Source organism: Ursus americanus, chromosome 19 (genome assembly GCF_024610735.1).
Source record: "Ursus americanus isolate L20-20 chromosome 19, mUrsAme1.1.p, whole genome shotgun sequence".
NCBI classification, from domain to species: domain Eukaryota; kingdom Metazoa; phylum Chordata; class Mammalia; order Carnivora; family Ursidae; genus Ursus; species Ursus americanus.
The window spans coordinates 16,735,955-16,752,262 of record NC_142145.1 but is presented as its reverse complement, the minus strand read 5'-3'; the positions used below and the strand labels follow the sequence as shown (position 1 = coordinate 16,752,262).

The window sequence follows — 16,308 nt, the reverse complement described above, 5'->3', positions numbered from 1 at the left end:
ATGCTTAACTGACTGAGCCACCCAAGTGCCCCCTCCCCCTTTTAAAGATTTATTTAAGAGAGATTTTTGCTTTTAAATAAGTATCATTGACTCTGGCTGCTAGAAACTTTTCTTATATATTTTCTTAGTAGGCATGTTGAAAATGTTACTACTTAATTTGTGGAATTTACATAAACTGGGTCATTAACTGATATTTGCATTTTCATTTAGGTTTTTGTCTTTCTTTTTGTATTTTTTAAATGAAAAGTATAATCCCATTAAATCTCAACTATTTTCTTACAGTGATCCGTATGTGAAACTTTCATTGTACGTAGCGGATGAGAATAGAGAACTCGCTTTGGTACAGACAAAAACAATTAAAAAGGTAGGTGTCCATCCTTAATTAAACTTCATGTAAGTTGTAATTTAATCCAGTTAAATTAAGTACTTTACCTCTGTAGAAGTTTATATTTTAAGTTTGGCAATATTTTTATTTTAAGCATCTCCCAGTACTAAATCTATAAATTTCACATAGAGCAAGCATTTCACTATTAATCCAAGATACCCATTCTGGCTTTTAGTTAACTGATTGTAAAAGCAATATTCTTAAAATAAGTATTATTACAATTAGCAGGGTTTTTTTTTCCCCTGCAAAGAATACAGTAAGGCAAGGATTTGTTCTTGTTGGCTTGTTATTTTTCATGAAGACATTTAAAATAAAATACATTTAATGAAATGGAGTGGTTTGTGTAATTGGTAGACACAAAAGGAATGGTTTAACTTGATGCAAATATCACCAAAGGAAGCAAAATATTTTGCTTAGTTACATGAGAACAAATGAAAATATTAATCAAACTATACATGTATGTGTATCTATTTTCTAAGTCTTACATTATTTCATTAAAGATGTTTCCATCATATTTTAATTAATCTGTCACCATGTTTCCCTGTATGTGTGTATGCATTAATGTGTGTAAATGTAAATACTCTGTATTTGGGGTGTTTATTGAAGATGCATGTTTTTTATCCAAAGTACTGTTTTTCTCTGTGCTTCAGTGTTATTTATCAGTTACGCCTAGTTTCCCCTCACCTTTTGTGGGATAGATAGTCTAATACTTGGTGTGATAATAATTTCCTGGAGAAGAGGATGGCTTTAAAAAATGCTAACTCTCCTGCCATTGTGCAGACACCTGAGCTCCTTGACCGGGTCATTCTGTGTAAGGAAGAGCCATTGTTGCTCGTCCTCCACCTGGCCTTGTGAGTGGCATTAAAAATCTGTTTTGCAAACAAGAGCCGGTGTTTTGATTAGTGGGGAGGACTCTTGCACAGCGCGGAGGCCATTGTTCCCGGAGTCAGGCGCTGTCCCTGCTTCAGCCGGCAGCGAGCTGGGGGCCCCGCCTGGTAGGGCCGGCGCCCTGCAGCGCAGGCGAACTGGGGGACCTGGGCACCCGGACGCGGAGGGAGCCCAGAACCACAGCCCCCCCGGAGCCGGGACTGGGGATACCGACATGGCTCTTCCTGCTCGGGGCGGGCCGCCGCCTCCCTCCTCTCCCGCGGAGCGGGGCTGCTCTGTCTCGCCCGGAGCCTCCCGGTTAGTATTTCTGTGCTGCGCGCGCTCGCTCGGGTTGCTTTTGGAACTGCTGTACTCCTCCTGCCTCGTGGCCGGCCGCCGGGTCCTTGGTGCTCCCGTCGGTGCGCTCTACCCTCATCTGTCATTTGCCTCTTGCCCCGTGCATTTCTGGGCAGCCTGCGTCCCGGACTGCATCCAACCCCCGGCAGGCCCGGTCCTGCCCTGCCTCTCCGCCTGCCCCGCCTGGCACCTCTCCCTTCTTCTCTCCTCTCTCCCCTTCTCACTCATTGTAACCCCGGCTCCATTCACAGCTCAAAGTATGAAGCCCCGTCCTTTTCGGATTGGATTCCCTTTTGATTGTGGGTGGGCAAAGTGCTGATTTTTCAAAAATGCCAGTTCAGTGTTGTGTGAATTCTCTCTGTGTGGTTTTGTAGGATGCATTTGTGTTCTTTGTTTCTTCGTGGACTAGTATGTGAAAAGGATTAGATTGATAAAGGCAAATAGGGTTCAGACTAAAAAATAACCTGTAGCCTTTGGTGAGGTGGTGACTTTTCAGTCTGTTTGTAAGTAGGATTTTTGAGAGACGTATTTAGGAGTGTTATGCATGTCCAAATGCATAAACATGTATATATGGGTTCTTGCACAGTATCTGTTTCATCTTTGTTTCAAAGGATGCTTGGCAGCCCATCTTTTGTCCATACTGAGGACAAAAGTATCTGTTCCATATCCTTGTGAGATAGATATTTAGATAGATTGATATGGAGATGGATGGATGGATGGATGGGCAGAGGAATGGATAGAGAGAAGGACTGAAGGATAGAGAGGTAAAGATTTTAAACACTGGTCATTTTGGGGAGAATCCTCTTTGATTTATAACTGGCAGGTTTTTTTTTTTTTCATGAACTATAATCTGATCATCAGTATTATTATTTATAAAATATTCTTCATGAAGATTTCAGTATTTATATAAATAGTGAATTCTTTCGCCTTTCTGCCACCTGCTTCCTTACTCTCCAAAACAGATTTGTGGTAGGTCAAGAGAAATGAATTCATTTCCTTCTTGATGAAATAATCATATGAATGTGAATTTCTTGAAGAATATCTTCATATTTTTCATGATGATGGCTCTTTGTAGGTCCCTGACATTATTCCTTTTGGTTGATAGCATGCAATTTATGTTTCTTATCTGTAAATTATCTGTTTCATAAATACATCCCTTCCTGTCTAGTTTGGTTTGTAGAATAGATTCAAATAATTGACTAAATGCTTTCTATTGCCATTTTGAATATCTCTTAGCTATTATTTTTAATCACCAAAAAAACGTTCAAGCAAATACGTGGACTGCATTGTGCTAGTAACTGTTCATGTTTCCAAGACCATAAAAGATATTACAAGATAATTTCTCTTCCAGACGCTGAACCCAAAGTGGAATGAAGAGTTTTATTTTAGAGTAAGTTTTTCATTTTTTGGTAATAATTGTTATTGATAACTAGGTTGTTATCATAATAAATTCATACTGAGTAGAAGCTGTTAAATTTTTATGTGACATTCTTTTGAGAAATGGCTGCATAACCACCTTATGTGGCCTAAATTTTCAAAGACTGCCTAGTAGTAGCAAAATCTGGACTTATTTCATTTGGGGGTGTTTTAGAGAAGTTAAGAAAAAAAAAAAGTTACCCAAGTACCATATTTTAGCTTTTCTACTCAAATTTTTCTTTAAAAATAAGGTAAAATAGAATTAAAACAATAATGTAATTATTTCTATGAGACATGGGTTATGAACGATTTTAGAGATAAAATAAAGCGACAGAGGCAACATGATTAAAACGAAGTGTAAAAATTACCAGTCATGTTCTAGTTGGGGAGGGAGAGTTTTGTGATTCAAACGTGTGTGATGTACAAGGGTAGTATAAAACTATTTCTGGACTTTAAATATCACTAAGTTAGGTAAAATGTCCTCAACCTTGCATGTTTAACGCCTAGAAGAGCTATATGTAGAAATGACAATTGTGTGAATTAATGGAGATTGCTATTCAAGGAGTTTTTGTGGTGGTTGCTATTATTTTTTGTACTAAAATTTTGGAAATACTAAACTGCTCATCTGTTGCATGGAAAGAAAGGGTCCCCCCCCTTCAAAATGAATATACTTTGCCTGTATAGCTGTGATATTAAAAACTTCTTTACCTCCACGAATGCTCCAGATGAGATCTTCAGATTAGTGTAGATTTCCAAAGAACAATACCACCATTACATCCATTACAGTTGGTCCTGATTTTTTTCTTTCAATCGCAGTAGTATTTTATGTGCTCCTACCTTCGGTCACTATCTACGACGTCTGTTCTCTGCTACGTTCAGAGCTGAAATATGGCACTGATACTTTAATACTTGGTGGGTCCTATGGGTAGCTTCTACCAGATGCATTTTAAATTACTTCGTGAAGGATTGAAAAGCTAATGGGGGCGGATAGATGTTATTGGCCCTTAGTTAAGTCTCAAATACAGCTTTCCACTTGTAAAACTTCAAATTACTTAGACTCCTTTCAGTTTAACACCCGGGCCACATTTATGTAAATTTTAGTACATCCAAGATTTTGTCAACTTATCTTGGCTATGGCAGTTCCTAAACTCTTATTTTTCTTGGCTTTTAAAAAAAGGGGCTTGGTTTTATTCATTCCACAAATCTCAGTTGAGCACCTACTGTGTGCTGCTCCGAGCCGGGGCCTTGTGGACGCTTTGGTTAGCACAGCCTTCACAGGGCTTTCAGACAGATACTAGATCCCCTGTCCATCTGCTTGCTCTGTCACTAAGCGGAGGGCAAGCCGAGGGGCCTGAAGCCCATGACACCCTCCGTGCTGTACTGTCAAACTTTGTTTCCCTTTCCATGGTGAAGCAGCCCCGAATTAGTAACAATAGACCAGAATCCCATCTCTGGTTCAACCACTTACCGCCTTTGTGACCCTGGAACTCCGAGTGAAGACAGGCATTCGCTGGGAGGAGAGAGAAGTCCTCACCTGATAGGGCCGTTTCCATGTGGTGATGTAAATCAGAAAGCTTACTACCATGTATCCCATGTGGTTGGTACTTAATAAATGATCGTTGAGCCTGGGTGATGATTCTTGTCATTTTGGTGAAGTTTTGGTAAAGAGATAGAAGCAAAAAGACACTGAAAGCCCCCAGGAACTCTGATCCCACGGTTGCTGGAAGTGGTGTGCATCTTTGATTTCTTCTAATTTCAAAGTGCGGGCTCTGGAGATAAGCAGGTTGGACCTGGTTGGGGGGTCCGGGTTGCCTCACATACTACTTACGGGCTCCTGGGCAGGTGACTTCACCCTCAGAGTTTCAGCTCCCCATTTGCAAAATTGGGGGGACAGTTACACACCATAGGTTGCTGTCAAGATTAAATGAGGTCATGCATTTTTGATATTTAATAAGGAGGTAGTGCCCCCAAAATAAGCATACAATAGTAAATAGCTCCTTTTACTATTCTCTTCATTTTTGTCACTGCTGTTTTCATTATAATTATAGGCTTAAGAGATTTCCTCAGGCACTGACCTTTGTGAAGATGTCACCTTGGTCTCCATGCCTTTTGTAGAGGAGATTTAGAAACTTTCTAAAACTATTTAAAATTTTCTTTGCAGCCAAAAGCATCTTATTCTTCTAATACGCCTAAATATGAGGCATAGAATAATCTAGAAGTCAATAATAGAAAATGTGGTTTAGTAGACACAGGATTTCTAGAAGAGTGGCATGTTAATTATTTAGATGACACAAATGATCTGGATGCATTATAAAGCATTTCATTCTGTGTCTCTTCTATTATCTTTTGAATTATTTCTGCACATTTTTGAAAATACTGTTTTTGTCCCCTTTATAGGTAAACCCGTCTAATCACAGACTCCTGTTTGAAGTATTTGATGAAAACAGATTGGTAAGTGGGTCCCAGTTCTTGATTTTTGCTTCATTTTTTAAAAACTGAGTTTTAAAGCAGTTATCAGTGCTGTGCTTCTGCCAGCACATATGCCCCCGCCCCACAAACTCTCTTTGTCCTGTTACTATTTCGTGGCTCTAACAAATATATTTGTATGGCTAGGACAGAAAGTTTGTTTGTATACATGCATGTTTAATCATAGTCAGTAGTAGTGAAAATCACACTAGTGTTACATCAAACCATATGCCTCTGCTCTTATGTTGGGAATATGCAATGTTAGGGAAACCTTTAAAGAGGCCATCATTCATGTAAACAAACCTTCAATAAAAGCCAGACTACAATCCTTTCACCCATTCAGTCATGAATCTATGGTCATTCTCTTTGGGAAAACAAAATCTAATTAACAGTATATAGCAAAAAGTGAATCTATATTTAGCAGGCAAAATTAAGCTGTGTTTTAGAAAGGGTACTTTCTCAAGGGACATTCATGGAAAGTACCTTTAAAGAACCAAAGATATGCCTGAGGCATAAAAATCATAGAAACGTTTTACATATGCATTGATAGGTAAGATATGGACATACTACCTATCTGTCTATATAATTAGGATTTCATTTCAAAAATGGAATTTCAGCATCACATCTGGCTTTAAAGCATTTTGGCAGAATCAGCTAACTAGAGTGTATTCATCAGGTACCCACAAACCAAGTATTCCAGCTGTGAATATGAACATTATTATGTTCTCTGTAAGCCCTGAAGGAACTCTCAGAAGTGGGATTACAACTCCGAGTTGTCTGTTGTTAGTTGTATCTAGATTTACTTTCCATGATACTTGTGTCTATTTCTTGGTTAAAAGGAGTGTTCTTACTAAAAAAAAAAAAAAGAAAAAAAAAGAAATAGAGAGGCAAATCATAAAATAGACTCTTAATTATAGAGAACGAGCTGAGGGTTGCTGGAGGGGAGGTGCGGGGTGGGCGGGCTAGGTGGGTGATGGGCTCAAGGAGGGCACTTGATATGGTCAGCATCGGGTGTTATACCTAAGTGATGAATCACTAAATTCTACACCGGAAACTAATATTACCCTATCTGTTAACTAACTAGAATTTAAATAAAATCTGGAAACAAACAAAAAAGGAGAGTTCTTATAAACCCTTCTTGCTGCTGATTTCAGCTGAAACTCCCAAGTTTTTTTGAGTAGCTTAAACTATAGAATATATTTGGAGGAGCCTTATAATACACCTTGCGTAACTCTCTGTCCTTGCACGTGAGACACGTGAGGTCTAGAGCCTTTACGTAATTTAAACACAGCAGCCAGTGGTAACACCACAGTGGAATCTGCTGTTCTCTTAAGTCCTCGGACCAGTGGTGGTGAATAGCCAGGCCTTTTACGCTCATCAGGGAACTCGGGAGTGTAGTTCATCCCCTGGGCTTGGTCTTATTCTCCAAATTGGAAAGCCAACAGGTTCTGTCCTACTGTACTGATGCCTTTTCTATTAACATATACGGGGTCTTGGTGGCTTCACGTTGAACTCACCGTTTTATACCTTGGGTGATAATGAGTAGTACCAAATAACGAAATCACTTTTGCTGTGTGTATGAAGTTATTTTCTTATTACATTGAGTGAGAGATTCTGATGAGGGTGCAGTTCTTAGCGTTCCATCTCTTATCCAGCAAGTACTGCATTGGGCAGTGTTGAGTAGAGTAGAAGTCAGTCTCTGGAGACCTGGATACATCTGCAGACTAACCCTTATTTCCTCATTTACTGAGTATACCAATATGTTTTCCAAGGTGAAGAGACGGTCAGATTTAAGGGAGAAATGCCTCTTGTCACATGAGTTATAATTCATTATTTAATTTTCTTTTTAGTAAGAGAAATTTGGCGTAAAAAAAAAAAGTTTCCATTTCTGTTACTAAAACGATGACTTCTGTTGAGATGACCTCACTGTGGACCCCAAGCTAGACTTCCAAACCCAAAAGGGCTTTGAATGCAGAGCTCTCAGAAATCCTGGGTGAATACACACTTTATCTGGGAAATTGTTGTTTTATGATCCTCATACCTAGCTCTGCCGCAGGCTGTTTGCAGAGTGTTTTGTTTCACCGTTCACTGAAAACTGGTGGGGTGTGCGGTGCTTCTCTTCATCCAGCTAAGACACACATGACGGTACTGGTACTCAGCAGTTTGAGCATCTCAGCGAACGAGCTTCCACTTCTCTCGTGGAGATCAGTTTTGGCATTTAAAACACATGTCTTTGGAAAACAGGTTTGCACGTATGTGAACACGGGGTTAATCCTCCACACCAATTCTAGAGCTGTTGACAAAGTCATGCTTGGTGGATTTTAAAATAAACTTTTTGTCACTCTTTGCAGCTTTTGGTATTTTCCCCTCCCATTTTTTTTTTTTTTTTTTTTTTGACTCCCTCCTAAATAAGCTGCTTTGTTAAATCACGGCTGTTTCTGGATCATGGAAAATAGTAAGCTTGAAAGACGCAGAATATATCCAAGTTGACCACAAATCTGATGACAGTTTTTTGAACATGGACCTTTATTACTTGGGTCCTTTTTGGCCCTTCACAAAAATGGTAAGATTCCATGCCTGTGATAATATTGCTGACTTCTCCCTGGAAAACAGCTCTGGGCAGCCTTCTTTCTGTATGGTATTTAAGTTAACTCACTATGAAAACCACATTCACACCCTTCCTCAATTTTCCTTCCTTTTTTGGTGGGGATGGGGGCGGGGTGTGGTGGTGGTTTTTTTCTCCTGTCTGGCATATAGGAGAGAATGTTTTCTCCAGCTGGGCTCCTTTTCTCTGGTACTTCTGTCTGACAGTCATATTATGAGTGAGATCGCCACACACACACCCCCCTATTAAATGAAAAATACAGTAGTAGGAGGCAGACAGCTAACTGCCGGTGTTGTGAGTTGTGCCTCCCTCTGCTTAGCTATTTTGTTACTTGCAGATCATGGTCTAATTATTTAGCATTAAAGGGACACTCATTCTGTGGGGTGTGTAATCATATTTATAGTACCTTTTATTAGTTTGCATTCCGTCGTGGTAGTGTGGTGATATCATAAATAACAGAGAAACATAATATCCGATGCTTGTGAAAGGGTTTTCTTGCAGCCAGGGCATTTTTCCTTGTCGGTGCTTGGTCTGCTAGCGGAGGTGGGGGAAATACGGTGTATGCTCATGTGTTCAGTGCCGGTCCTCAGGCATTGGTTAGAGAGTCCGAGTGCCCTGCCTCGTTCGGAAAGAACTGTCCCGTGAATTTGATGCGGTCTAGATTTATAGCAGCATGGCTTGGACTGTGTTTGCTGCCTTAGTCAGCTGTGAGAGCTCCCTGCTGGGGCCACTCCTGTCTGATGGAAAAGCAGCAGCTGGGAAGGTGCTGTTTCAGGCTCTTGCTGTTTAAAAAAAAAAAAAAAAATGAGAGCGAGAGAGGGGGGAAAACTCCAGTAAGTCCACAAGCTGGCATTGGAGGGGGAGACCGCGGTCATGTGGTTCTGGCCATCCTACCCTCTGTCACAGTGCGGATGAGAGCTTTTTGCTCTTATCCAATCATGCCTGGAATGCCGCTTGCCACTTGGGTTATTTCTGCTATCTGTCGCTCTTGGTGCCGCAGTGCTAACGGTTTGGCAGATGGGACACTTTTTCTTGGAGTTTGTGCCTTCGGTTTTTGACTTCTGGCAGTGCCGGGCTTGTTGTTGCCGCTCGCCCTCTCCCTCCCTGCCCCCCTGGGCACCATGGCCCATCGGCTTCGGTTTCATTTTGGCTCCGGGCGCAGCAACACAGCCCCCGAGTCCGAGATCCTAGACCAGGAGAGGGAAGACGACTTTTTCATGGCATTCCACACGCTGCCGCGGAGGAGCGGCCCGCACGCCTTCGCCCAGCACGGCGCGGAGGACGGCGGTGGCCTGCAGGAGGCCGTGGGCGCGCTCAAGCGCAGCACGTCCATGTTCATCCCGCAGCTCCTGGGCCCGCTCGACGCACGGCCCACCCGCAGCTCCTCCGTGCAGATCTCGCTGCAGCGCAAGGCAGCAGACGGGGCCCCCGACGCGGGCGCGCCGCCCGAGGGTCCAGACGGCGACGCGGGCTCCGCACGTCGGGCCGCTTGCCCGGAGCCCCCGGAACCCCCGGAACCCGAGAGCCCCGGGAGCTCGCCTCCTAGGGCGGCCCGGGCTCCGGGCCCGCAGCTCAATGGCACGTGTGGCCGCCGAGCGCCGGACCCCGCCACCTGCGACGGCCTCCTCGAGGCCGAGCCGAGAGCCGCCCGGGGCCCCGAGGGTGGCGGGGGGCTGCGGATCCAGCACCGCGCCTCCAGCGCCGACGTGCGCCAGGTGAGGCTGACGCCCTTCGGGGCCGACGGCCAGAGCAACCCTTCGGCGCCGGAGCCCAGGCGCTGGTCCCTGCAGCATGTTCCGGATGCTTCTGGAAGTTCCGGGAAGCGCTGCTTCGTCTTCCAGTTGCAACAGCCGCAACCGGGCGCTCCGGGGCTGGGCGGTGACTTCAACTTCGGTTTCACCGGCACGAAGGGGGACCGGCTGGTGAGGTACCCTCGCATCCGGCTGGAGCGGAGCACCTCGTACCCCACGCAGCCCCGCGCAGAGCGCGGGAGCCCCACGGAAGAGCGAGGCCACCCGGGCCACCCGGAGACGCCGCCTCGGGGCCGCAGGGGGGCTCCCGAAATCCACAGGACGAACTCGGTGGAAAGGACGCCACAGGGGCAGGGCTGCACGTTTAAGATCAGGCAAGATCAAAATGCGGGGCAACAGCACTTCAGAATTCTCGTGACTCGGGGGCCGGAGGAAGCCCCCCAGAATTCGGAGGAGAATAACGCCAGTAGCCCTGGTTCCACGGTAGCTGGCGCCCCGGTAAGTTGGCGAGCGTTTGCGTGTGACCGCCGGGTCTGAAGGGACCGAGTCAAGCCCAGAAAGCTTCTTCGGCAGGCTAATTAAAACAAACTTCATCCTCCTCCTTTTGGGAGTTTCCCTGCTTCGGGCCATTGTAACAACGTCTGGCTGAGTTCTGGGACCATGATTTGTAGCCCAGTATTTGGTAGAGGCCCATAAAACTAGCTAGTGTGTAAGAAGACACCGTGTGTTTAGATCCTAAAAGTCAAATAACTGTTTGGAAGATCCAGATGATCCCCGCTCCCTCCTTGCCCCCTTCTGAATAAAAGAATTTAAAAATTTATTACTTTAGATTAATCTGCCAGTGTCCCAACATGTCGATGTCGGAAATGCATTTAAAAGCTGCTTACAAATATAGCCTGTGATAATGTTTCATTTAAAAATAACCGGTTCTCATAAAGGTGAGAGAATGTCACAAAACTTGAGTCTAGTCTCTTAACAATTAAATGCATGGAAAGTTTGATCAGTTCTTCCTAATGGCCCTTTTGCTATGGAGGGTTGGCCCTTGTTATATAATTTATTGTCTTTGGGTTTTTGTCCCGTTAAGTAATACTGAACAAGAGTGGTCACACTTGTGGGGCAGTAAGAAATGTGTTTTTGAAGCAGATTGGCTTCTGGACCAGGGCTAGGCAGAGCTGCATGGGGACTTGTTAACGGGGAGATTGCGGAGGTCATGCAACTTAACACTGGCCACTTAAATACCTAACCCGGAGGCTGTATATAGACTGGTAAGTGCCCTGTCTCCAGCTGTGGAAACAGGCGCCCTAGGACAGATTTTGGCTTTTATTTCTCCTGTGTCTCTCCTGTGTTCTTGCTCTCTCCCTCTCGGTGAAATGGAGTACAGAAAGACAGCTGCTAATTTCACCAAGCAAATGATGACTCTGCAGCTTTTCATGGTTTATAGTGGGATGAAAAGTTTTATCAGTTAATTTTCTTTTACCTAGTAATTACCAGCCACTGAGTGCTCCATCCAAACAACAAGCTCCTTACATTTTGGAATGGATTTTCCCCCCTGGATTTATTTGATGACCGGTTTGAGGATATGATCGTGAAACATTGAGGGAACTTTTTGTTTGGCTTTTGGTTGTGCGTTATGACTTTTCAAAGTGGATGACTGAGTATTAGTGTGGAATTGTATCATCTTGATTGCCGTGTGTTGAGAGATGTTTTTGGCTGTTCAGGTGACCTTTATCACGCTGCTCCATCATTGGTTTGCACCATTTTGAAGGTGTAATCAGATGCTACATGCAAATATGATATTTTTCTTGATGTTCTGTACATGTTTATTTTTCTTTCTTTTCCGTGCATCCTTTTATTATCTCTAACCCTTTTGTTAGGAATTGTCTGAGTGCTTTGTCTTGATATGAACCAGTATCATTTTTATGTAATAGTACAAATTTTAATAGCATTTTGATACTATAATAGGTCTAACCTTCACCCCAAGAAAGTACATCACAATAATTGTAGGCTTCACTGGGCAAGACAGTTTCTTGCTGAAGTTGGACCACCTACCAACAAAATGCATTCCTAACGTTTTGGTAACTACTCAGTGATATCACCAAAAACTTAAGTCATTTTGCAGTTAGATGTTGAAGACAGATGGGTTTATATAATTAAAGTCTCATTTGGCTTGAGATTTCTAATGTAATTAGGAAACAAATAGGATATACTAAAAACGATGTGTACTTAGATACAAGGGCTATTCTCATTTGAAAGGACTGTGAGAGCAGAAAACAAATTTCTTCCAACTTGGAAATTTAAGATCTAGAATAAAGAGCCTTTCTTGAGAATAAGTTCTCTGGTGTGAATTTCATAGGTGTAGTTCTCCTCTGTGAATTTTTATACACCTGTGTATTTTTGTTCACGGACGTAAATTCATAAATGGTTGGTAAGCAGCTGGGGTTTTTTTTTTTTAAGCGAAAACTTTTTGTCTTTAAGAGGCACAAACAAAACTTGTCACATCACAAAACTGTCTGCTCCATTCAACACTTTGTACGTGTTTCATACGGGCGGGGGTTAAGTCTAGGCGGCAGCTGCCTTGGCCTTATTTATCTTGAGGGAAAACATTCACTGGGGCGTCTACAGTCTGGCTGCCATCAGGCTTTTTTGATGGTTCACATATCTGTTTTGGTCGGAAGGGACTTCATTATTAGTTCACATGAAAAATTAAGATCTGTTGCAGCCTGGTTTTTCAATGACATCAGAAATCTTTCTTGATTGGACAAACCACTCAGGATTCCTTTTACAAACGTTCTCCTATCGCACAGTCTCTGCTCAGCCTTAGACCTTATTACAAGGTTACCCTGTTGAGTATTTTTCTGTATCTCTGTCTCCCAAACATCCTGCCACAAGTAAATCTCAAATGCAACATGACTTCAAAAAATGTCAACCAGCTAGATTCCGGGGGTCGGGGGGGATACGTGGAAACCCCCTGTGGCGATCGTTTTCCATCTGGTCTGGCCACCCATTCAGGAAAGCAGAATTGGTTCTTGTAGTCATCCGGTACGATATTTCAGAGGGCTTTAGGACTGAGCACTTCATTTGTGGTCTTCTTAGCGTTCATTCAGTGAATAACGTATTTTCTTCGTTTTTGAGGCATTTGGTTTGGTTATGGACTGCTTCACTGTGTTCCAGTTTTTCTGAGGAAGTTAGATCACTGTTTCCCAGCATTGGTGCCCCCTTTCCAAACAGTCTCAGGCATAATCACTGCTCGGTTCTGCATTTTACAAGCTGAGTTTTCTGATCCCATTAATGTCATTAAGTGTTTCAGGTCCACTGTGTATATAACGTTACACTGAGTACTTGGAAAGTTCCTGGGGCTGTCTTCAGTTGCTTGCTGACAGGGTTTGTAATGTAAACAGACGGAGGAGGGCTGGTGGGGGCAAAAACTGATAGTCTCCCTCCCACTACGTATACCAATAGAGAAGGTAGTGTTTCTCCTTTACTGCTACCCTAGGTTCTCTGCATTTTCCCTGTGTCCTCTCAGCGGACATCCACTTTGCAGAAGTAGTGTAATCATCTCTTGGGATTAAAATTTCATTTTATTCAACAACAAAGAATACCCAAACTCTTTTTTATTTGGAGGGGATTTTAATTTGAATCTCTTTTAGAAATGATGATTTTACTGTTCAGAAAAACCTTGACACTAGTACTAACTGGTATCACTTTTTTATCCTAAAAATAGTTCTCTGAATATATGTATAAACGACCCCTTTGTTTAAAAACACACCAACAGCAGTATGACGAATAAGAAAAAAGCTATATTTCTGTCATTCTCTGGGTTTCTGATTGGATTCTATAAACATTTTTTCCCTTGAATACAGTAACAACCTCTTAATGTGATCAACTCCAATACTGTGTAACAAAATTTCAGCTATTTTCATGTATGCTTTGATTCGGCATTGCCCAGGGTTGACACTGATAGGAGTTTTTACAAAGTCTCTCTCTAGTACTTCACCATTTGAAGGATGCCTTCATTTATTTCACTTAGTCCCTGTAACTAACGTCCCCTTGTGAAGGCATTGCCTCACTCAGCCTTCCTTGCCGTCCTGCGAAATAGTGCTATTTTTCTATTTCCGATGAAGGTATGTGATACTGTCATTAGATGTGGGAACCAGCATATTCTATCACTTTGTGTGTGCATAGTGGAAATTTTAAAATTATCTTTGCACAATTTAAAAGTCTGTGTAGCCAAAATGCAGTTAAATGCTTCCAGTGATACGACATTTCTGCTGAAATTTTTGGAGATGGTACCTCCTGTTTGGGGGGGGGGGGTGGGAGCAGCTTTGGAGACCCGCGGAGGCAGCTCCACAATTTACTGACGTGTCTCAGGGGAGTTGGAAGCCTACTCTGGGCTTACTCTTCAGTGAAAATGAGGATAAAAATGTCCAGCTCCCAGGTTTCTGGTGAGGTTTAAATGAGGGAGCATATGTGGAAGTACCTGGTCGGTGTAAACGCTGGGGTGGTTTTCCTTAACCAGATAGTTGTAATATACAAATCTTTCTTCGACCAAGGTAATCGGGTTAACTCTGAACAATCAGTTTTGGATCAGCATCAGGCATAGCATGGATTTAAGGCGTACCTGGAAATATTTAGTAACTAGCTTTGATATCCTTGGGTCGTCTCATCGGTCCTAAGTCTGTCTGTTGGATAATCAGCATCACAGATCCCTAACACCACCTGTGATGATTGGTCCCTAAAAAGACTCAGATTCATTGGTGAGCTATGGATTGTAGAAAAGGATCTTTAATTGTGTTTGCTGTATTGAATTTTGGAACTTTGAAACAGCTGTTTTGGCTTTTCAGACACTATATTTTTATTGTACCAGTTGGCTGTAACATTTCCATTGGTTACTGTACTTTTCCTTCTTACAGGTTGAGGCTATTGAGCAGCAATCTAATGTTATCTGTACAAGATCTCCACGTTGTGTGATTTGCAAATGAGAGTAGTATTTGGGCCTTATCAGATACTGCCTTTTGGATGGTTTTCATCAATGCTGCAGCTGCTGCTATTCGCTAAGCCTGGAGCCAGAGATCTTAGGCATTGAAATTAATCTATAATTTTGTAACACATGTTAATAAGAAAGTTGTTATCGCTACATAAAAGTTCACAATACCAGAAGAAATTAACTCCATTAAGAATTCTCTTAAAATTTAATAAATGTTGAGTGTCTGTATAGTTGATGGCTTAAAATTAATTGAGGCTAATCTAAATGTTAATGTATTTGTATAACTTGAGATGAGGCATATTTTTAGTAAAAATAAGCACGTATTACTGCTGAGCTAGATTACTGCCCTTAAATATTTTGACTTTTTTTTTTCTTAGCTCTTAATGATACTACTAGGGCATCTGCAGGAAATTCACAGCCGAAACTATTGATCACATGCACGAATACCAGAATATCTAAGTCTCCACTGTAATTTGCCAAAGAAGCTTGGGAAGCCTAATCCAGTCTAGTGATTATCGAGAAGTTTAGTATCCTGCCTGCGGTTGTCCACTTCCCTTGATTCATACCAGGCAGCATGGTATAATATAATTCCATGTCCTGTGCAAGAGAGAACCCCAAGACAATCTACCTGCTATCTATACCCACCTCTAGTTTAAAGATTAGAAGGGCCTAAAGGGACAGAGTGTTGAAAACATTCGTTACAATAGGTATTCCAGGAGGTCTGTGTTGAGAGATTTTTAGCTTGACTCCTTAGGCATCATGGGTGAATAATGTTCTCAATGGGCGTTCCTTTTTGAACCTTGTTTATTCTGCTCACAGCTTATTTGGGCGAACTGGAATACAGAGGACTATAAAAGAACAAGTGAAACAGGTGGCCCGAAAGGAAGTGGTTGATGTCCTGGCCGGTTCTGTGCTGTCCTGAGTTGACACTTCGGTGGTCTCTAGGCATCACCACGCTGTAACAGGAAGTTGAGCTTTCAGTATGGAGGATGGAAGAGATTGAATTTCAAGAAGCCTGCTTTTTATACCCTGATCGTTTTAGAACCATGGGCTGTTCCGACACTTTGGAACAAAGTGCTTAATGTGAAGGGAGAGGTCCTGAAATGAAATGAAAGTATCAGAAATGGAGTTGGAAGGGGCCCTGTTTTCTTCAGATTGGCTGTGGTCCCTACAAGTAGTGTTCAGATACTTTGTTCCTTTAAGTGCCTGCCTTAACTACCTATTCCTTGAAACCATTCTGTGTTTATTTTAATGTTAAGTTCTGTGCTATATTTTGCTTAACTGGGCAAGCAGAAAGAGAGGGAATGACCCCAGGGAGAAGAGACCGGCATTTCCCCTAGCACAGAGCCCCTGGAATTTACACAGCCTTCTCTTGTGACTTAATTTTCATAGATGGGAGTGAGTCAAGGGGCTTTTACATCCCACATATAATAACTCTGAGGAGTCTGCTCTCAACCTGTGGTCTTCCATCACGTTG

The 16,308-nt window shown here is 42.6% G+C and overlaps 1 protein-coding gene across 9 annotated transcripts in view; it reads left to right on the top strand.

The window, feature by feature from the left end:
- The window catches only part of NEDD4L (NEDD4 like E3 ubiquitin protein ligase), a 333,206-nt gene that overhangs the window by 185,174 nt on the left and 131,724 nt on the right, over positions 1 to 16,308 (top strand). For 6 of the 9 annotated variants that reach the window (XM_045790180.2, XM_045790179.2, XM_045790178.2 and 3 more), the window contains exon 1: positions 6,445 to 10,345. In XM_045790180.2, the coding sequence (XP_045646136.2) occupies positions 9,218 to 10,345 (1,128 nt within the window). In that variant the 5' untranslated portion in view covers positions 6,445 to 9,217. Of the gene's footprint in view, positions 1 to 282; positions 365 to 2,960; positions 3,000 to 5,422; positions 5,477 to 6,444; positions 10,346 to 16,308 lie in introns of those variants that run through there. The other 3 variants (XM_087869779.1, XM_045790183.2, XM_045790181.2) reach the window with 1 other exon arrangement.